General features: G+C 47.9%; 2 protein-coding genes across 4 annotated transcripts in view; one reads left to right on the top strand and one right to left on the bottom strand.

Annotated features, from left to right (window-relative positions):
- Positions 1–7,383, bottom strand: part of LOC134983310 (oocyte zinc finger protein XlCOF7.1-like) — a 38,203-nt gene extending 30,820 nt beyond the window's left edge. For both annotated transcript variants that reach the window (XM_063949023.1, XM_063949025.1), the window contains exon 1: positions 7,327–7,383. The gene's annotated coding sequence lies outside the window, so the exon portion shown is untranslated. The remainder of the gene's footprint in view (positions 1–7,326) is intronic.
- LOC134983315 (zinc finger protein OZF-like) overlaps positions 1–22,191 on the top strand; it is a 143,631-nt gene that overhangs the window by 103,497 nt on the left and 17,943 nt on the right. Inside the window, exons 1-5 of one of the 2 annotated variants that reach the window (XM_063949033.1) lie at positions 7,681–7,725; positions 8,817–8,848; positions 10,965–11,043; positions 11,163–11,264; positions 11,420–11,767. In XM_063949033.1, the coding sequence (XP_063805103.1) occupies positions 11,010–11,043; positions 11,163–11,264; positions 11,420–11,767 (484 nt within the window). In that variant the 5' untranslated portion in view covers positions 7,681–7,725; positions 8,817–8,848; positions 10,965–11,009. Of the gene's footprint in view, positions 1–7,680; positions 7,726–8,816; positions 8,849–10,964; positions 11,044–11,162; positions 11,265–11,419; positions 11,768–22,191 lie in introns of those variants that run through there. The other variant, XM_063949032.1, reaches the window with a different exon arrangement.

Genomic DNA, 22,191 nt, shown 5'->3' with positions numbered 1-22,191 from the left:
CAAAGGTTATAGTCTTATGTTTCAACCTGTTTTGCGGAACTACCCACTTTGTAGTCACTGTGACACCCCCAGATCCCCTCACCTCCCCAGTCATGTCCCTGTATTATTACTATAGATATAAGTGACGTCACTATGATGCTCCCAGATCCCCTCACCTCCCCAGTCATGTCCCTGAATTACTACTAGAGATATAAGTGACATCACTGTGATGCTCCCAGATCCCTTCACCTTCCGAGTCATGGCCCTGTATTATTACTATAGATATAAATGACATCACTGTGATGCTCCCAGATCCCTTCACCTTCCAAGTCATGTCCCTGTATTATTACTATAGATATTAGTGATGTCACTGTGACACTCCCAGATCCCCTCACCTCCCCAGTCATGTCCCTTTATTATTACTATAGATATAAGTGATGTCACAGTGATACTCCCAGATCCCCTCACCTACCCAGTCATGTCCCTGTATTATTACTATAGATATAAGTGATGTCACTATGATGCTTCCAGATCCCCTCACCTCCCCAGTCATGTCCCTGTATTATTACTATAGATATTAGTGATGTCACTGTGACACTCCCAGATCCCCTCACCTCCCCAGTCGTGTCCCTTTATTATTACTATAGATATAAGTGATGTCACAGTGATACTCCCAGATCCCCTCACCTACCCAGTCATGTCCCTGTATTATTACTATAGATATAAGTGATGTCACTATGATGCTTCCAGATCCCCTCACCTCCCCAGTCATGTCCCTTTATTATTACTATAGATATAAGTGATGTCACAGTGATACTCCCAGATCCCCTCACCTCCCCAGTCATGTCACTGTAATGATACGATCATACTGTAAATCTTGCATGCTAATGTTTCAACAATAAATGGATACAAAGTATTTAGAAGAAACAATAATGGTGAATTTTATCAGTTAAAGAAAACAATTTAGTTTTATCCTTTATTTATATGGTGCCATAAGGGATCTGCAGCGCCCATTACACAGTACATAAACAAATGAGCAGAAAACACAGTGTGAGACAATATGGGACAAATACAAGGTATATGCAGAAAACCAGGGGTTAGGTGCCATCAAAGGGAGTATGGAGTATAAGATAGTGTAAGTAATAGTGTTCACTCTAGGATTTGGGCAGGGCGCCGGACTGTGAGAGGCAGAAGTGTGTGCGCTGAAAAAGGGGTGTGCCCATGCAAAATAAAGGGTGTGGTCATTTCACGTAATAAAAGAGGGCGCTTCAGCCCACAGACGTTAAAACGGGGCGTAAGCGGCTGGCGGCGTCACTGTTTGGGGCATGCCCAGCACCTATGGAGGTTCTGGGCTTCCCCCAAGCTCTCTCACAGCGTGAATGGATGCCGCGCGCATGCGCATGGCATCTTTACAAACTGGGAGGACAGGAAGCGGGTGGCTGTTCTAGCAGTGCGCCGCAGAAATAGCAGGGCGGAATTTGCCCTTAAAAAAAAATCGGGCAGGGCGCTGCACCCTGCTAAAACAGCCTAGCGTGAACACTAAGTAAGAGAAGGCATGGCACATGATGGAGAAGGCCCTGCTCTTGCGAGCTTACAATCTAAAAGGTGAAGGGCTAACAGACCATGGTGACATAGAAGGGGTAGACTGCGAGCGTGGACAAGAGGGTTAGGAGGATAGTTGGCTGGGGTTGGTGAAGAAGTGGGTCTTGAGAGCTCAATTGAAGTTTTGTAGAGAGTCGGATGGGGAGAGGTAGAGAATTCCAGAGAAAGGGAGCAGCACGTGAGAAATCTTGTAGTTAGGAGTGGGAGGAGGTAATCATTTGGCTGGAGAGGCGGCGTGCATTAGCAGAGCGAAGAGGACGGGTGGTGGTGTAAAGAGAGATAAGGTCAGAGATGTAAATGGGAGAGTGCTTTGTAAGTGAGTGTGAGAAGTTTCAATTGGATTCAGAAGGGGAAGGAGAGTGTCGAAGTCGAATATATTACAGCCATACACATCACGTAAAAACTTCACACAGATGGCCTCCGTGCGGGTACTTGTTCCACTGTGCGTGCGCATACTCGCAAGCTGCGTATGATCACTCCCGCGATCGTGCGTGTTAGCGCGTGGTATGAGTATTTATGGTAGCATATGCATTCGCATGGAAAAGCCTCAAAGACATATTCTATATTTAAGTCACATAGCACAGAATTTACACATAGCCTACATGCACACCACCAGCGAGTTTCATTTATGTAAAAGGTATAACAACAGGGGGATTCGACTTTACAGCATATGAGGGGACAGAATTAGGTTAGGAGATGGTGTCTGGTATCCAGCTGTAAGGTATTTTAAGAGCAATATTCCGATAGCAGTTTGCAGAAGGTAGCACGCTCCTGCGCATAATTATGCGCAGGAACAGAATATTAATATCTTACTGTATTTACTGTACACATGATATTCGGTGGGAACCCACTGGAGAACAACTGTAACTGCACCCGGACCAGGCATCGCCCACCTATTCAAACCGACCTATGACCCCTCCTGTACTGTAAATGACCATCCCAGTGACCTATAGGTGAAGAGATTACAGTTTCCATTGTATCATGTTTTGGACAAATGTATAAAAACCCAGCTGCCTGGCCGGCCACACACATTCTCTGAAGGTCATCTATCTTGATTGATTGAGGACCGGGTGGCGCTGGCGAACAAACGTATGTACCATTGATTGTAGCCTCTCTTATTGTGTTTGCATTATTGTTGTAACCCCCTGCTAGTAAATAACCGTTGGTGGGTCGGACCCCAACATATTTTAAATATAATTGGTGTCGTGTCCCTCTCCTGCTAAAGGTTTAAAGTGTATCTCAGCCACTCGGGCTTCTGCATTGTGCTCACAGCATGTAGGCATGTGTACGCAAAGTGTGTACTTATTACGCCTGTTCGGCATGAGTACGCATAGTGCTTACACGGTACTAGCTTGTGTACGTAAGGTGCGTAAACAGTACAGAGGTTAAGGATTATATTCAGCGGCAGCAGCGGCTTGAACTTTATTGAAATAAGGTGTTGCTTTTTCATCCTGTAAATTAATCAGCTTTAACAGGAGCCAGTGAAGGGCTTGTAGGAGAGGGGAGGTGGACGTAGTACATTTGGTGAGGAAGATGAGCCAGGTAGCAACATTGAGGGTAGATTGGAGTGGAGATATGTATGTGTTAGGGCTGCCAGTCAGGAGGAGAGTACAGGAGGAGGAGGGAAGGATTACACCAAGACAGCGCACTTGGCGGCTAGAGAAGATAGTAGTGCCATCAGTAGATAATGACATTGTGGGAGGTGAGGTTATGATCAGCTCGGCCTTAGACATGTTAGGTGTAATAAAGCGCTGGGACAATAAAACAGAGACAGCAGAGAGACAGTTGGAGATTCGAGTGAGGAGAGCAAGAGAGAGGTCCGTAGACAGGAAAGATAGATTTCAGTGTCATCAGCATAGAGATGATATTGGAAATCAAAATAACTAATGAGCTTACCTAGTGAGGACGTATAGAGAGAGAAAAGAAGAGGACCAAGGACAGAACCTTGGGGGACACCTACAGTTAGTGGAAGTGGGGGGAGGTGGAGTCATGAGAGGAGACAGAGAAGCAACGGCCAGACAGATAGGAAGAGAGGGCAGTATCACGCAGACCAATGGAGTGAAGGATTTGCAGTAGGAGAGTGTGGTCCACAGTGTCAAAAGCAGCAGAGAGGTCAAGAAGGATAAGTAGAGAGTAGGATTTAGCAGCATGGAGGTCATTGCAGACTTTTGTAAGGGCAGTTTCAGTGGAGTGGAGAGGACGGAACTCAGACTGGAATGGGTCAAGCAGTGAGTGTGAGGAAAGAAAGGAAGTTAATATTATAACATAGGCCGTGCCCCCTGTAGAGTAGGATGCCACAAGCCGCTCCTCCTGTCTATTATGACAACACAGGCCGCTCCCTCTGTATACTATGACAACACAGGATGCTTCCCCTGTATACCATGACAGCACAGGATACTACCCCTGTGTATTATGACAACACAGGATGCTCCCCCTGTATACTATGACAGCACAGGCCGCTCTCTCCGTATATTATGACAACACAGGATGCTCCCCCTGTATATTATGACAACACAGGATGCTCCCCCTGTATACCATGACAGCACAGGTCGCTCTCCCCGTATATTATGACAGCACAGGATGCTACCCCTGTATATTATGACAGCACAGGATGCTACCCCTGTATATTATGACAGCACAGGCCGCTCCCTCTGTATACTATGACAGCACAGGATGCTACCCCTGTATATTATGACAGCACAGGCCGCTCCCCCTGTTTATTATGACAACACAGGATGCTACTCTTGTATATTATGAAAGCACAGTCCACTTCCCCTGTGTATTATGACAACACAGGCCGCTCCCCCTGTATACTATGACAGCACAGGATGCTACCCCCTTATATTATGACAGCACAGGATGCTACCCCTGTATATTATGACAGCACAGGATGCTACCCCTGTATATTATGACAACACAGGCCGTTCACTCTGTATATTATGACAACACAGGCTGCTCCCCTTGTATACTATAACAACACAGGCCGCTCCTCCTGTATATTATGAAAACACAGACTGCTCCCCCTGTATATTATGACAACACAGGATGCTACCCCTGTATATTATGACAACAAACTGCTCCCCCTGTATACTATGACAACACAGGCCGCTCCTCCTGTATAGTATGACAGCACAGGCCGCTCCCTCTGTATACTATGACAGCACAGGATGCTACCCCTGTATATTATGACAGCACAGGCCGCTCCCCCTGTTTATTATGACAACACAGGATGCTACCCTTGTATATTATGAAAGCACAGTCCACTTCCCCTGTGTATTATGACAACACAGGCCGCTCCCCCTGTATATTATGACAGCACAGGATGCTACCCCCTTATATTATGACAGCACAGGATGCTACCCCTGTATATTATGACAGCACAGGATGTTACCCCTGTATATTATGACAACACAGGCCGTTCACCCTGTATATTATGACAACACAGGCCGCTCCTCCTGTATATTATGACAACACAGGCTGCTCCCCTTGTATACTATAACAACACAGGCCGCTCCTCCTGTATATTATGAAAACACAGACTGCTCCCCCTGTATATTATGACAACACAGGATGCTACCCCTGTATATTATGACAACAAACTGCTCCCCCTGTATACTATGACAACACAGGCCGCTCCTCCTGTATAGTATGACAGCACAGGCCGCTCCCTCTGTATACTATGACAGCACAGGATGCTACCCCTGTATATTATGACAGCACAGGCCGCACCCCCTGTTTATTATGACAACACAGGATGCTACCCTTGTATATTATGAAAGCACAGTCCACTTCCCCTGTGTATTATGACAACACAGGCCGCTCCCCCTGTATACTATGACAGCACAGGATGCTACCCCCTTATATTATGACAGCACAGGATGCTACCCCTGTATATTATGACAGCACAGGATGCTACCCCTGTATATTATGACAACACAGGCCGTTCACCCTGTATATTATGACAACACAGGCCGCTCCTCCTGTATATTATGAAAACACAGACTGCTCCCCCTGTATATTATGACTACACAGGATGCTACCCCTGTATATTATGACAACACAGGATGCTACCCCTGTATATTATGACAACAAACTGCTCCCCCTGTATACTATGACAACACAGGCCGCTCCTCCTGTATATTATGACAACACAGGCTGCTCCCCTTGTATACTATGACAACACAGGATGCTACCCAGTGGTGGAAGTGGGGCAGTATACAGCGGTATGGTATACCGCCACTTCTTCCACTGACCCGGAAATTAGGAAATGAAAGTGCAGCAGGAGGCGAGGGGAAGTGGCCATCCTGCTGCACATGTTGCTCCCGTCCCTGCTCAGCGGTAGGCGGCTGTGTAGAGCGCTGTGCTAGCTCACCGCCGCCGCCAGCCGCGACAAATGAGTCAAGGTTATGTTCCCCTGCTGTCACCTTCTCTCCCTGTCGTTACTGTCCCTACTGTCACTCTCTCCCTGCTGTCACTCTCTCCCTGCTGTCACTGTCGTCACTCTCTCTCTCTCTCTGTCACACTCTCTCTCTCTGCTGTCACTGTCGTCACTTTCTCTCCCTGTCGCTCTCTCTCTCCCTGCTGTCACTCTCTCTCCCTGTCTTCACCCTGGCTGTCCCTGCTGTCACAATTTCAGCTCATTCATAGTGTGCTACAATGTGAATGTCGGCTCGTACCGTGTGCTATAATGTGAAAGGGGCACCAGTACTAGATAGTATAAAGGATTCTACTACACTAGACACGCCCCCTTTTAAGTGACCACGCCCCCTTTTCTGGAGCTGGCGCATGATTGAGTCCTTTACTTCTGCATACCCCCACTTCAAAATTTCCACTTTGACCACTGATGCTACCCCTGTATATTATGACAACACAGTCCACTCCCCCTGTATATTGTGACAACACAGGCCGCTCCCCCCTGTATATTATGACAACACAGGCCTCTCCTCCTGTATATTATGACAACACAGTCCACTCCCCCTGTATTTTATGACAACACAGGCCACTCCTTCTGTATAGAAAGACAATAAATGCTGCTCAACCTATAAAATAATAGTAACAAGACACCACAGGCACCTCCCCCTGTTTAAAAGGGCAACACCTGTGTAGAGTAGGACAACACATAGCGCTCCCCTGTATAGTACAATGCCATTATATGTATAGAATAACAGTAATTGCGGGGTCTGCTCCACCTGTATTACAGTAACGGCAGGCTCTGCTCCACCTGTATTACAGTAACGGCGGGGTCTGCGCCTCCTGTATTATGGTAATGGCGGGGTTCGCGCCATCTGTATTACAGTAACGGTGGGGCCTGCACCACATGTGTTACGGTAATGGCGGGGTCTGCGCCACCTGTATTACGGTAATGGCGGGGTCTGCGCACCTTGTATTATGGAAACGGCGGGGTCTACGCCACCTGTATTACAGTAACGGTGGGGTCTGCGCCACCTGTATTACAGTAACGATGGGGTCTGCTCCACCTGTATTACAGTAACGGCGGGGTCTGCTCCACCTGTATTACGGTAACGGCGGGGTCTGCGCCACCTGTATTACGGTAACGGCGGGGTCTGCGCCACCTGTATTACAGTAATAGGACACTAGAGTGTCAGCCACCTGTACAGGGATAATGCAGCACCAGAGGCTGCTCCAGCTGCACTATAACAAGGCACCAGAGGCTGCTCCCCCTGTAGTACAGAACCTGACACCAGAGCTGCTCAGCCTATAGAATAATAATAATAATATCATTACCTGCTGCCAGACACAGCAATGGCTGCTCTCTGCTCCTGCTGCTTTGTGGGAATGATAGAAGGAAGGCGGAGCTCAGACCAGGGGAAAATGGCCGCCGCTCCTGACGTCACTACACTGCCACGGAACCTATTGCTGCTGCCGCAGCTGCTGTCGGACTGGTCTACAAGAAAATGGCCGCCGGCCTCCTGCACTGAGGACATGAATAGTAATAGTCTTTACAGAGCTCGGCGCTGTGGGCGGGGTGAAGGAGGGGAGGGGACAGTAAACAGTAAGCAGCCTGTGCCAATCATACCCTACTTCCTGTCTGTGCGTTCCACCTTACTTCCGGACTGTGTGTTCCACATACAGGAAGTGAGTTTTCATCGACAGTTGCAGCCTCGCAGTGTCCGTGGAGATCAGGTAATGGCGTCTTACTATACAGGGGGAGCAGCCTGTGGTGTCCTGTTATTATTACTATACATGGGAAGCAGCCTGTGGTGTCCTGCTATTATTATACAGGGGGAGCAGCCTGTGGTGTCATTTTGTTATTATTATACAGGGGGAGCGGCCTGTGGTGTCCTGTTATTATTATTATACAGAGGGAGCGGCCTGTGGTGTCATTTTGTTATTATTATACAGGGGGAGCGGCCTGTGGTGTCCTGTTATTATTATTATTATACAGAGGGAGCGGCCAGTGGTGTCCTGTTGCTATTAGTGTTATACAGGGGGAGCAGGTTTTTGTGTACATTTATTATTATTATACAGGAACAGCAGCTTGTGGGTCCTGGTATTATTATTATACATTGGGAGTGGTGGTGATGTCCTACAATACAGGAGGAATGGTCTGAGGTGTCTTGCTTTTAAAGACATCTGTTATTATTTTTATACTGGGGTGCAGCCTTTAGTGTCGTTATTATTGTTATTATTATTAATTTTATTATATGTAATTGTAGGGATTGAAAATATTGCTCAGTATGAAGCAAATGTATATCACACACCTGGGAGTGTCACAGTGACATCACATATCTATAGTAATAATACAGGGACATGACTGGGGAGGTGAGGGGAGCTGGGAGTGTCACAGTGACGTCACATATCTATAGTAATAATACAGGAACATGACTGGGGAGGTGAGGGGATCTGGGAGTGTCACAATGAAATCACTTACATCTATAGTAATAATACAGGGACCTGACTGGGGAGGTGAGGGGAACTGGGAGTGTCACAGTGATGTCACTTATATCCATAGTAATAATACAGAACCATGACTGGGGAGGTGAGGGAATCTGGGAGCGTCACAGTGACATCACATATCTATAGTAATGTAACCCCTCTTTTACCTGGGGGTTCAGTGTATATGTGCAATGTGCCTCCACCCAAGCTATTTAGAGCCCAATACTCTAATTGCTTAGGAAATAACCTACCCCTGTAGTGGTCGCCTATAACATTAGTATGTGATGTAACCATATAGTACTATGCACATTTACCTATCAAACCTTTTGTGATTTCAGGCTCTACCACAGATACGGAGACAGTTCCACCGGTAAGTATACTAGTTTTAATATGTAAGAAGTTATAGGCCACCTTATACAGTTATATCATATAATACTCAAACCATGAAACATTCTAATAATATACCCCACCTATACATAATAATATATCCCACCTATACATAATAATATACCCCACCTATACATAATAATATACCCCACCTATACATAATAATATACCCCACCTATACATAATAATATACCCCACCTATACATAAGGTAATGCATGCAATACAAACAATACGATTACACAAGAAAGTTGTGGGGCTGCGTTTGATAAACTACCCGGGTTCTCTTACTATAATCGTGCACGGCTGCGGCCCTTTCGTGTCTGTGTATAAGAAGTCCTCTGGGTTATATGGGTATCCACTTGGAGCAATTGTCCTCACGATTGTTGAGCAATCCCTACTTCACGGCAATGAATAGCATGGTTTCCATGGAAGATCTAATTGTAGTGCTCCTAGACAGCCTGAAACAGGAAGGTAGTACGTGGAGCTGTCCACCCTGGAATCCCTGACACCCGTGGTCTACTCGTTACGTATAGTGGGGTGATGATCTGTGTTACCTGTCCCAGTATAAGCATAGCCCCACTAGATCCGTGGGGGTGGCTCCAGAACATACAGAAGTCCCGGTTATTGGGACCTGTCTCTGATAGGTGAGGGGTGCTTAGTCTCCCTAGTGTATCATTTCCAAGTTTATGTGACCCTGCGCTCTCTCCGAGCTGCTTTCATCATTATACACCACCGCACTCTTTATGATTGCTACCCTGCTGGTCATTATCTAATGGATATGGAGTCTCTAGAGGTGCTATTTATACTCCTCAGATCCACCGATGCTGCTGGTCCCTGTGCTACTGTGCTGGGGGCTGGTACTTTAATAGTTAAAGGCTGATAGGGGAATATGCAGATTAGCAGGATTTATATGGGGGCATCCTGCACTTACAATGATAGTGTGCCCAGTATGGACCTCCCCCCGACTCCGCCTCCTCCAACAACCGGGCTCTCTCTGCGGGTTGGATGGGATGAGGGACTCAGCTCTGCCTCGGGGGGTAAACTGTCTGCTACTGCTGGACTCCTGGTAGCTGCTGCCTGCACTGTGGTCTCCTCCCATGTACTAGCCTGCCCCACCAGCGCTCTCCGTGACAACCAGCCACTGGGACGTCCCTGCTTGGCGTCCACCAGGGGAAATTAACACAGCGCTTCTCACCCGCAGCGGGAGACATCCAATTCCTTTCCCCCACAGGGGCTCTCTCACTCGCAGGGAACCGCCTTCCTGTAAGCTCCCTTGTCTCAGCCGCCAGCCTTTTACTCTCCCCTTAGTCAGCCCACCAACAAAGCCGCCACTACACGCGCCCAGCCACCTCTCTCAGCACACGGGACCTCTGGAAGCTTCTCCACGATCTCCCCCGCGCACTACGCGCTTACCAGAGTCCCCTCACCTTCAGCAGGCACAGAATAATAACATGCATAAACACACTATACATTATTGGATCACTAGAAAGATCCAAGTTATCACATATATGGTATACATCAGTTGGCAGCATCTCTATTACCTTATAGATCTACACATTGATTAATTGATTTGCCCCCTCATAGTGTCCCAAGGCCTTCAGATCACTAGGGTACTACAGTAATAATACAGGGACATGACTGGGGAGGTGAGGGGATCTGGGAGCGTCACAGTGACGTCACTTATATCTATAATAGTAATACAGGGACATGACTGGGGTATGAGGAGACTTGGAAGTACAGTAGCACCGGGGGGTGTGTCTGGGTGATGACTTGAGAGGTGACTGCTGGGAATGGGGCATTATACAGTAACACCAGGGGATGTGTCTGGGTGATGACTGGAGAGGTGACTGCTGGGAATGGGACATTATAAAATAACACGGGGGATGTGTCTGGGTGATGACTGGAGTGGTGACTGCTGGGAATGGGGCATTATACAGTAACACCAAGGGATGTGTCTGGGTGATGACCGAAGAGGTGACTGCTGGGAATGGGACATTATACAGTAACACCAGGGGACGTGTCTGGGTGATGACTGTATCACTGTGTGTGTCTGGTGTCTATAAGGTGTCAGGATGTCACTGTCTATGTCTCCATGCAGGAGGGGGAGTATATAGAGGAGCACAGGTGTCTGTACAAGGACGTGATGATGGAGAGTCACCGGCCCCTCATATCACTGGGTAAGAGGAGACTGTAATGTATTGTACAGGGGAGAGCAGGTATGGGGGCCCCCTATATACACACATCATCTGATAATCACATATATACACTGTACTCAGTCACTGTGTGTCTCCTACAGATGGACCCAGTAACAGAAATACCCCAGAGAGATGTCCCCGTCCTCTGTATTCCCAGGATTGTACAGAGGAGAATCACAGGATCCCACAGGAGGATCAGGTAGGTGGGATTTAGGGTATCATCCGATACACCAAAGTGACCATCACTATATGATCTGTAGAGAAGCTGTGTGTCTTATACACTGATATTATACTGTTTCACCTCACTTTAATCGAATAGTATGCAAATGCCATTGTATTTTTTGGGTTAATTAGGTAGAACGTCTTTCTCGTATAAAGGCAGAATGTACAGAGGGAGAAGAAGAGACGTATGTGACTGGTATAAAGGCAGAAGATATAGAGGGAGAAGAAGAGACGTATGTGACTGATATAAAGGCAGAAGATCTAGAGGAAGAAAAAGAAACGTATGTTACTGATATAAAGGCAGAAGATATAGAGGGAGATGTAGAGACGTATGTGACTGATATAAAGACAGAAGATATAGAGGGAGAAGAAGAGACGTATGTGACTGATACAAAGGCAGAAGATATAGAGGGAGAAGAAGAGACGTATGTGAGGGGTGATCAGCAGTGTAAGGAGGAGGAGATCCCTACAGATATCAGCACAGGTGAGTAATAAACACTTATTACAGAAGTCACATATTCTCATTGCTCAGTCACTACAGCAATCTCTTATTCTACACCCTCCTCCGCCATCAGCCCTGTTCTCAGTTGGGTATTTATAACACAAGGCTATCCATGACAAACATCACATGAAGAGAGTTATTACACACATCACTATAGTGTTATTAAAAGTAACAAGCAGAAGTTTATTTTTAGGGATCATATATAAGTAGTATTGTGTTGTTGTTTTTTTGGAGCGTCTAATTTGTATGGGATCAAAATTTCTCAGTTTAGCAACCTTTTATTAAATAACCTTCATTTTGTTAGATGATGCAGGTATTAAATAACTCCTTGTATATAGTAGACCTATTTGGCCATTTGTGGTCAGGTTTATATCTTTACATTTAGCGAGGTGTAGTCGTGGTGTAAAGGACAGAGTTTGATTCCTGATTAGTTAAAAAAAACAAATACCAAATACTGAGCAACATCACCAAACAGGTAATTTCTCTGACGTCCTAGTGGATGCTGGGGACTCCGTCAGGACCATGGGGATTAGCGGCTCCGCAGGAGACAGGGCACAAAATTTAAAAGTTTGACCACTAGGTGGTGTGCACTGGCTCCTCCCCCTATGACCCTCCTCCAAGCCTCAGTTAGGTTTTTGTGCCCGTCCGAGCAGGGTGCAATCTAGGTGGCTCTCCTAAAGAGCTGCTTAGAAAAAGTTTTATTAGGTTTTTTATTTTCAGTGAGTCCTGCTGGCAACAGGCTCACTGCAACGAGGGACTTAGGGGAGAAGAAGTGAACTCACCTGCGTGCAGGATGGATTGGCTTCTTAGGCTACTGGACACTAGCTCCAGAGGGACGATCACAGGTACAGCCTGGATGGGTCACCGGAGCCGCGCCGCCGACCCCCTTGCAGATGCCGAAAAGAGAAGAGGTCCAGAAACCGGCGGCTGAAGACTTCTCAGTCTTCATGAGGTAGCGCACAGCACTGCAGCTGTGCGCCATTGCTCTCGGCACACTTCACACCAACGGTCACTGAGGGTGCAGGGCGCTGGGGGGGGCGCCCTGGGCAGCAATGAGAAATACCTATTCTGGCTAAAATACATCACATATAGCCACTGGGGCTATATGGATGTATTTAACCCCTGCCAGGTTTTCAGAAAAACCGGGAGAAGAAGCCCGCCGAAAAGGGGGCGGGGCCTATTCTCCTCAGCACACAGCACCATTTTCCTACACAGCTCCGCTGCTAGGAAGGCTCCCAGGCTCTCCCCTGCACTGCACTACAGAAACAGGGTAAAAACAGAGAGGGGGGGCACTTATTTGGCGATATTAACAATATTTGAGCTGCTATAAGGGGAACACACTTATTTAAGGTTGTCCCTATATATTTATAGCGCTTGGGTGTGTGCTGGCAAACTCTCCCTCTGTCTCCCCAAAGGGCTAGTGGGGTCCTGTCTTCTATCAGAGCATTCCCTGTGTGTCTGCTGTGTGTCGGTACGCGTGTGTCGACATGTATGAGGACGATGTTGGTGTGGAGGCGGAGCAATTGCCTGTAATGGTGATGTCACCCCCTAGGGAGTCGACACCAGAATGGATGGCTTTATTTATGGAATTACGTGATACTGTCAGCACGCTGCAAAGGTCGGTGGACGACATGAGACGGCCGGCAAACCAGTTAGTACCTGTCCAGGCGTCTCAAACACCGTCAGGGGCTGTAAAACGCCCTTTACCTCAGTCGGTCGACACAGACCCAGACACCGAATCCAGTGTCGACGGTGAAGAAACAAACGTATTTTCCAGTAGGGCCACACGTTATATGATCACGGCAATGAAGGAGGTTTTGCATATCTCTGATACTGCAAGTACCACAAAAAGGGGTATTATGTGGGGTGTGAAAAAACTACCGGTAGTTTTTCCTGAATCAGAGGAATTGAATGAAGTGTGTGATGAAGCGTGGGTTACCCCCGATAGAAAACTGCTAATTTCAAAGAAGTTATTGGCATTATACCCTTTCCCGCCAGAGGTTAGGGCGCGCTGGGAAACACCCCCTAGGGTAGATAAGGCGCTCACACGCTTATCAAAGCAAGTGGCGTTACCGTCGCCAGAGACGGCCGCCCTCAAGGATCCAGCTGATAGGAGGCTGGAGAATACACTAAAAAGTATATACACACATACGGGTGTTATACTGCGACCAGCAATCGCCTCAGCCTGGATGTGCAGTGCTGGGGTGGCTTGGTCGGAGTCACTGACTGAAAATATTGATACCCTGGATAGGGACAGTATTTTACTGACTATAGAGCATTTAAAGGATGCATTTCTATATATGCGAGATGCACAGAGAGATATTTGCACTCTGGCATCAAGAGTAAGTGCGATGTCCATATCTGCCAGAAGAAGTTTATGGACGCGACAGTGGTCAGGTGATGCGGATTCCAAATGGCATATGGAAGTATTGCCGTATAAGGGGGAGAAATTATTTGGGGTCGGTCTATCGGATCTGGTGGCCACGGCAACAGCCGGGAAATCCACCTTTTTACCTCAGGTCACCTCCCAGCAGAAAAAGACGCAGTCTTTTCAGCCGCAGTCCTTTCGTTCCTATAAGAACAAGCGAGCAAAAGGACATTCATATTTGCCCCGAGGCAAAGGAAAGGGTAAGAGACTGCAGCAAGCAGCTCCTTCCCAGGAGCAGAAGTCCTCCCCGGCTTCTGCAAAGGCCTCAGCATGACGCTGGGACCTTACAAGCGGACTCAGGGGCGGTGGGGGGTCGCCTCAAGAATTTCAGCGCACAGTGGGCTCACTCTCAGGTGGACCCCTGGATCCTGCAGGTAGTATCTCAGGGTTACAGGTTGGAATTCGAGAAGTCTCCCCCTCGCCGGTTCCTAAAGTCTGCTTTGCCAACGTCACCCTCCGACAGGGCGACGGTATTGGAAGCCATTCACAAGCTGTATTCTCAGCAGGTGATAGTCAAGGTACCCCTTCTACAACAGGGAAAGGGGTATTACTCCACGCTATTTGTGGTACCGAAGCCGGACGGCTCGGTAAGACCTATTCTAAATCTGAAATCTCTGAACCTGTACATACAAAAATTCAAGTTCAAGATGGAGTCACTCAGAGCAGTGATAGCGAATCTGGAAGAAGGGGACTTTATGGTGTCCTTGGACATCAAGGATGCTTACCTTCATGTCCCAATTTGCCCTTCACACCAAGGGTACCTCAGGTTCGTGGTACAAAACTGTCATTATCAGTTTCAGACGCAGCCGTTTGCATTGTCCACGGCACCCCGGGTCTTTACCAAGGTAATGGCCGAAATGATGATCCTTCTTCGAAGAAAAGGCGTATTAATTATCCCTTACTTGGACGATCTCCTGATAAGGGCAAGATCCAGAGAACAGCTGGAGGTCGGAGTAGCACTAACCCAAGTAGTGCTCCAACAGCACGGGTGGATTCTGAATTTTCCAAAATCCCAACTGATCCCGACGACACGTCTGCTGTTCCTAGGGATGATTCTGGACACTGTTCAGAAAAAGGTATTTCTTCCGGAGGAGAAAGCCAGGGAGTTATCCGAACTCGTCAGGAACCTCCTAAAACCAGGGAGAGTGTCTGTGCATCAATGCACAAGAGTCCTGGGAAAAATGGTGGCTTCTTACGAAGCGATTCCATTCGGCAGATTCCATGCACGAATTTTTCAGTGGGATCTGCTGGACAAATGGTCCGGATCGCATCTGCAGATGCATCAGCGGATAAAATTGTCGACAAGGACAAGGGTGTCTCTGCTATGGTGGTTGCAGAGTGCTCATCTGTTAGAGGGCCGCAGATTCGGCATACAGAACTGGGTCCTAGTGACCACGGATGCCAGCCTGAGAGGCTGGGGAGCGGTCACACAGGGAAGAAACTTCCAGGGCGTGTGGTCAAGCCTGGAAACGTCTCTTCACATAAATATACTGGAACTAAGAGCAATCTACAATGCTCTAAGCCTGGCAAAACCTCTGCTTCAGGGTCAGCCGGTGTTGATCCAGTCGGACAACATCACGGCAGTCGCCCACGTAAACAGACAGGGCGGCACAAAAAGCAGGAGGGCAATGGCAGAAGCTGCAAGGATTCTTCGCTGGGCAGAAAATCATGTGATAGCACTGTCAGCAGTGTTCATCCCGGGAGTGGACAACTGGGAAGCAGACTTCCTCAGCAGACACGATCTTCACCCGGGAGAGTGGGGACTTCATCCAGAAGTCTTCCACATGATTGTGGTCCATTGGGAAAGACCAATGGTGGACATGATGGCGTCCCGCCTCAACAAAAAACTGGACAGGTATTGCGCCAGGTCAAGAGACCCTCGGGCAATAGCTGTGGACGCTCTGGTAACACCATGGGTGTACCAGTCAGTGTATGTGTTCCCTCCTCTGCCTCTCATACCCAAGGTACTGAAAATTATACGGCAAAGGGGAGTAAGAACGATACTAGTGGCTCCGGACTGGCCAAGAAGGACTTGGTACCCGGAACTTCAGGAGATGCTCACGGAAGATCCGTGGCCTCTACCTCTAAGAAGGGATCTGCTTCAGCAGGGACCGTGTCTATTCCAAGACTTACCGCGGCTGCGTTTGACGGCATGGCGGTTGAACGCCGGATCCTAAGGGAAAAAGGCATTCCGGAAGAGGTCATCCCTACCCTGGTCAAAGCCAGGAAGGAGGTGACTGCACAACATTATCACCGCATTTGGAGAAAATATGTTGCGTGGTGTGAGGCCAGGAGGGCCCCGACGGAGGAATTTCAACTGGGTCGATTCCTACATTTCCTGCAAACAGGATTGTCTATGGGCCTCAAATTAGGGTCCATTAAGGTTCAAATTTCGGCCCTGTCGATTTTCTTCCAAAAAGAATTGGCTTCAGTTCCTGAAGTCCAGACTTTTGTAAAAGGAGTACTACATATACAGCCCCCGGTTGTGCCCCCAGTGGCACCGTGGGATCTCAATGTAGTTTTGGATTTTCTCAAATCCCATTGGTTTGAGCCACTCAAATCGGTGGATTTGAAATATCTTACATGGAAAGTAACCATGCTACTGGCCCTGGCTTCAGCCAGGAGAGTGTCGGAATTGGCGGCTTTATCGTATAAAAGCCCATATCTGATTTTCCATTCGGACAGGGCAGAATTGAGGACGCTTCCTCATTTTCTTCCTAAGGTGGTATCAGCGTTTCACCTGAACCAGCCTATTGTGGTGCCTGCGGCTACTAGCGATTTGGAGGATTCCAAGTTGCTGGACGTTGTCAGAGCATTGAAAATATATATTTCAAGGACGGCTGGAGTCAGAAAATCTGACTCGCTGTTTATACTGTATGCACCCAACAAGCTGGGTGCTCCTGCTTCTAAGCAGACGATTGCTCGTTGGATTTGTAGCACAATTCAACTGGCACATTCTGTGGCAGGCCTGCCACAGCCTAAATCTGTAAATGCCCACTCCACAAGGAAGGTGGGCTCATCTTGGGCGGCTGCCCGAGGGGTCTCGGCATTACAACTCTGCCGAGCAGCTACGTGGTCAGGGGAGAACACGTTTGTAAAATTCTACAAATTTGATACCCTGGCTAAGGAGGACCTGGAGTTCTCTCATTCGGTGCTGCAGAGTCATCCGCACTCTCCCGCCCGTTTGGGAGCTTTGGTATAATCCCCATGGTCCTGACGGAGTCCCCAGCATCCACTAGGACGTCAGAGAAAATAAGAATTTACTCACCGGTAATTCTATTTCTCGTAGTCCGTAGTGGATGCTGGGCGCCCATCCCAAGTGCGGATTGTCTGCAATACTTGTACATAGTTATTGTTACAAAAAAATCGGGTTGTTTATTGTTGTGAGCCATCTTTTCAGAGGCTCCTACGTTTATCATACTGTTAACTGGGTTCAGATCACAAGTTGTACGGTGTGATTGGTGTGGCTGGTATGAGTCTTACCCGGGATTCAAAATCCTTCCTTATTGTGTACGCTCGTCCGGGCACAGTATCCTAACTGAGGCTTGGAGGAGGGTCATAGGGGGAGGAGCCAGTGCACACCACCTAGTGGTCAAACTTTTAAATTTTGTGCCCTGTCTCCTGCGGAGCCGCTAATCCCCATGGTCCTGACGGAGTCCCCAGCATCCACTACGGACTACGAGAAATAGAATTACCGGTGAGTAAATTCTTATTTTCAACTTTAAACGTGTAATTTATTTTGTACTGTCTGGACATGGCTACTAATAACAGATGCACAGACATAATTCTTAAAGCTATGTGTGCAAATGCTAGGAGCTTAGGAGACAAAATGCCAGAGCTAATTGTGATAATGACAAGGGATAACCTGGGTATTGTGGCAATTACAGAGTTATGGTGCAATGAGAATTATGAGTGGGAGATAGCTATACCAGGATACAATTTATTTAGGAAGAATATAATGGTCAGTATAGGAGGAAGGGTAGCAATGTATGTGGGAAAAAAGCATAACTGCTACATCAATTAATACAAAATATTGAAGACATATCTGAGGCCCTTTGGGTCACCACAGACACCGGGGAGAAGGACATTATTCGCATTGGGGTGATCTGTAGACCACCTGGCCAGGAGCAGGATTTGGACAGGAATCTATTGTTGGACATCACTAAAATGGCTTTAAATGGAGAAGTCATAATCATGAGAGACTTTAACTGATGCAAATTTGGAGGGGCCGTTTGCAAGTTCAGCTACAAGTGGCAAATTTCTATATTCCTTACAGGGAGCATCTCTCAATGAACAGCAGATATTTCCCTTCTGCATAGAAGAGCGGTCGGGAAAGAAAGAAGTAAACCTCCTTTCTCTTTCATCCACTAGGGGACACTGGGGTCTTATACAGTAGGGGTGTGAAGCTTGCAACAGGAGGTGTGGCACAATCTTCATGGATCCAGGAGGCAGTTTGACAGACTTCCTCCCGCGGACCACACACAACGCTGCTACCTTCTGGCTCTAAGCCCTGGGACTCAGCAGCGCAGCTTCCCCGCCGCCCCCCTCCTTCCGCTGGCGCTGGGACAGAACAAACGGTCTAAATCACTCCCTGGCCGGCTATACACTCCCGCTTCATGTCAGCTCCCCCGCCCGCCCCTCCTTCCTCTACAGACGGAGGGCTGAGGGAGACACAGAGCGGATGTAAGCGGCAGCCGCAGCTTCCCCTGCACTCGCCGAGACCCGGGCTATATCCCCCGCACGCTTCCTCCTGTCGTCGGCGCTAGTACGAGGGCGCGGAGGGCTGGAAAAGATGACGTGGGGGACGAGCAGCAGCGGCTTCTCATACGCTGTTGCCTTATAACTTAAGCCCTGGTAGGCTAGCAGTGCAGCTCCTCCTCCGCTCCCCTTTTATAGAGAGTAGAGGCTATTCCATTTGGGGGTTAGATGATGTTTGATGAGTTAGACAAGTGGATTTCGCAGGCAACTGCAGTGACATCTACCTTTCTACCTACTTCTTACTCGAGCACCACTTCACACGTTAAAGGAGGTTGTTCGGGACCAGTGTTTAAATTAATTCGATCACTGTCGTACCGAGCCAGAAGAGGTTTTGGAGCAACAGACTCATGGAACCAGAGGTAGAGGTCGTTCACAGTCGACACCAGAAAAGCAGGACAGACCTGCTGACAAACCCGTGGCATGATGGTTCCCCTGCTCATCTGGGGTCCCCCTTGGGGGGCGCAGAGTTGGAAGGTTTTCGGGACGCCTGGGTCATAACATCACCAGACGTCTGGGTCAACAAGATATTTCCCAGGTTTACAGGATAGAGTTACAAGAGCGTCCACACAGTCCGTTTATTTGCAGCGCGAGGGCCTAGGTGCCCGTTGCGAGCAGGAGCGTTACAGGAGGCAAATTCAAAGACTCCTGCATACAAAGGGTTAAGTCACCATTCCCGGATCCTCAATGAGGAACGGGATTTTATTCAAAACTTTTGGTAGTGCAAAATACCTTCATATCCCGATTTGGACCCCTCACCAAGCTTACTTAAGATTTGCACCGGTGTGGGATCACTACCGAATCAGGGCCCTGCCATTCGGTCTATCATCAGCCCCAAGAATCTTTATAAAGATCATAGCAATAGTGGTGACAGGATTGAGACAGAGGTCACGATCATACCTTATCTAGACGATCTACTTATCAAGGCCTCATCTCAGAAACAGCTGATAAAGGATGCTCAGACATCTCATCAATTTCTCATTCAACATGGGTGGATTGTGCACCTCCAGAAATCCAACCACATGCCAACTCAACGGATTCAATTCCTCGGTCTCATCTTGGACACGATACAATTAAGAATATTCCTACCAGAGAACTAGATCCAGGACCCACATAGGTTAGTGGCTCAGGTACTAAGGACACAGATGGTTTCTCTACACCTCTGTGTGCTACTTTTCGAGAAGTGGGTGGCGTCATTCGCAGCTCTCCGTTACGGAGGACTTCATTCCTGACCATTCCAGATGAAAATCATTGCTCAGGGAGCAGGTACGCACTGGCTTCTACATCGAAGAATCCAGCTTCCACCGCGCATACGAACCTTCTTGATTTGGTGGTCGTTGCACAAGAATATCGCAGCAGTCAAAAGATTCGGCATTTGGGCTTGGAGGATCCTGACAATGGACGCCAGTCTCAGAGGTTGGGGGGCCTTCCTACTGGTACAAATTCAGTTTGCAGATTCAAGATGGAATAAATCCAGTCCGTTATTGTGGGTTTAGAACATGGAGGGGTCATGGTATCCATGGACATAAAGGATGGACGTTACAGGAGAGCAGCCTATCCATAAACATTCTCGAACTGAGAGCAGTTTATAATGCGCTTCTCTTAGCTGCAGACTTAGTCATGGGTCAACACTTAAAGATATAGTCGGACAATGTCACGATGACGGCTTACATAAACCATCAAGGAGGAACAAAGAGCAAGATGGCATTAAAGGAAGCCACAAAGATCTTGTGGGCAGAAAGGCGAAACATCATCCTCTCGGCAGTGTTCATTCCAGGTGTGGAAAACTGGGAAGCAGATTATCTCAGCCGCCAGGACATGCATCCGGGAGAGTAGTGCCTTCATCCACGGATTTTTGACATGGTGGTGAGGAGATGGGGTCTACCTCAAGTCAATCTAATGGCGTCTCGGCAAAACCATCAGCTGCCCAGATATGTGTCCAGGCAAAAGATCCAGCAGCAGAAGGAGTGGACGCATTAACAGGAGAGTTTACATTTTTCCACCTTTCCCACTCATACCCAGGGTTCTGAAATGGTTGAAACGAGAACGAGTGTGGTCAATTCTAATTGCACCAGATTGGCTCCGCAAGAGTTGGTACTCAGACCTGCGAGGGTTACTAGTGGAAGATCCTTGGCGGTTACCTCAGAGGGAGGACCTGCTATCTCAGGGACTGTTCCAACACCCAGACCTGCACAGGCTGTGTTTAACGGCGTGGCTATTGAAACCCGAATCTTAAGAAACCAAGGGATACCAAGAACGGCCATTCCTACGATGTTTGCCGCTAGGAAGCCGGTCACAGCCATGCACTACTACAGGATTTACAAGAGGTGCATGGACTGGTGTTAAGAACGTGGGTGGAATTCAATGAACTTCCACTTATCCAGACTTCTACTCTTCCTTCAGGCCGGTATAGATGTAGGACTGAGGCTGGGCTCTCTGAAGGTTCAAATTTTGTCTCTCTCCATCCTATTTCAACAAGTGGTTAGCATTCTTGCCAGAGGTTCAAACATTTTTACAGGGGGTTCTGAGGATACAACCCCCTTTTCGTCCTATCACTGCACTATGGGACTTAAATTTGGTGTTGGAATTTTTGAGATCTCCAACTTTTGAGCCGTTAGCAAGAACAGACCTGAAATATCTCTTTTGGAAAGTCACATTATTGCTTGCCTTGGTTTCGGCCAGGCGGGTTTCTGAGTTGGGAGCCTTATCGTGTAAGAGTTCTTTGAATGTTTCATGAGGATAGGGCAGAACTCCGTACGAGAGCAGGTTTCCTTCCTAAGGTTGATTTTGGGGTTTCACGTAAACCAGCCAATTGTGGTCCCATCTTTTCAGGGTCTCGCAGATGGGGAAGTGTCCTTGGATGTTGTCCGAGCTTTACGGGTATGCGTACAAGTTACGTCGTCCTTTAGAAAGTTGGACCATTGTTTGTTCTTAAGAAGGGTTGGCCAGCATCTAAGCAGCCTTTGTCTAGATGGATTCGACTTGTCATTTGGCAAGCTTATATTTCCTGTGGCAAACAGGTTCCGGTTCAGACGGGTGCTCATACCACCAGATCAGTGGGTGCGTCATGGGCGGCTGCCAGAGGTGTTTCCACTACTCAACTTTGCAGAGCGGTGATGTGGTCCTCAGCCCACACGTTCGCAAAATTTTACAAGGTTGATAACTTTGCGTCCGGAGACTCTAAGTTTGGACGTTTTAGTTTTGCAGGCCACCGACAGCACTC

Source organism: Pseudophryne corroboree, assembly GCF_028390025.1.
Source record: "Pseudophryne corroboree isolate aPseCor3 chromosome 3 unlocalized genomic scaffold, aPseCor3.hap2 SUPER_3_unloc_12, whole genome shotgun sequence".
NCBI lineage: Eukaryota > Metazoa > Chordata > Amphibia > Anura > Myobatrachidae > Pseudophryne > Pseudophryne corroboree.
This window is presented reverse-complemented; position numbering and strand designations above follow the sequence as displayed.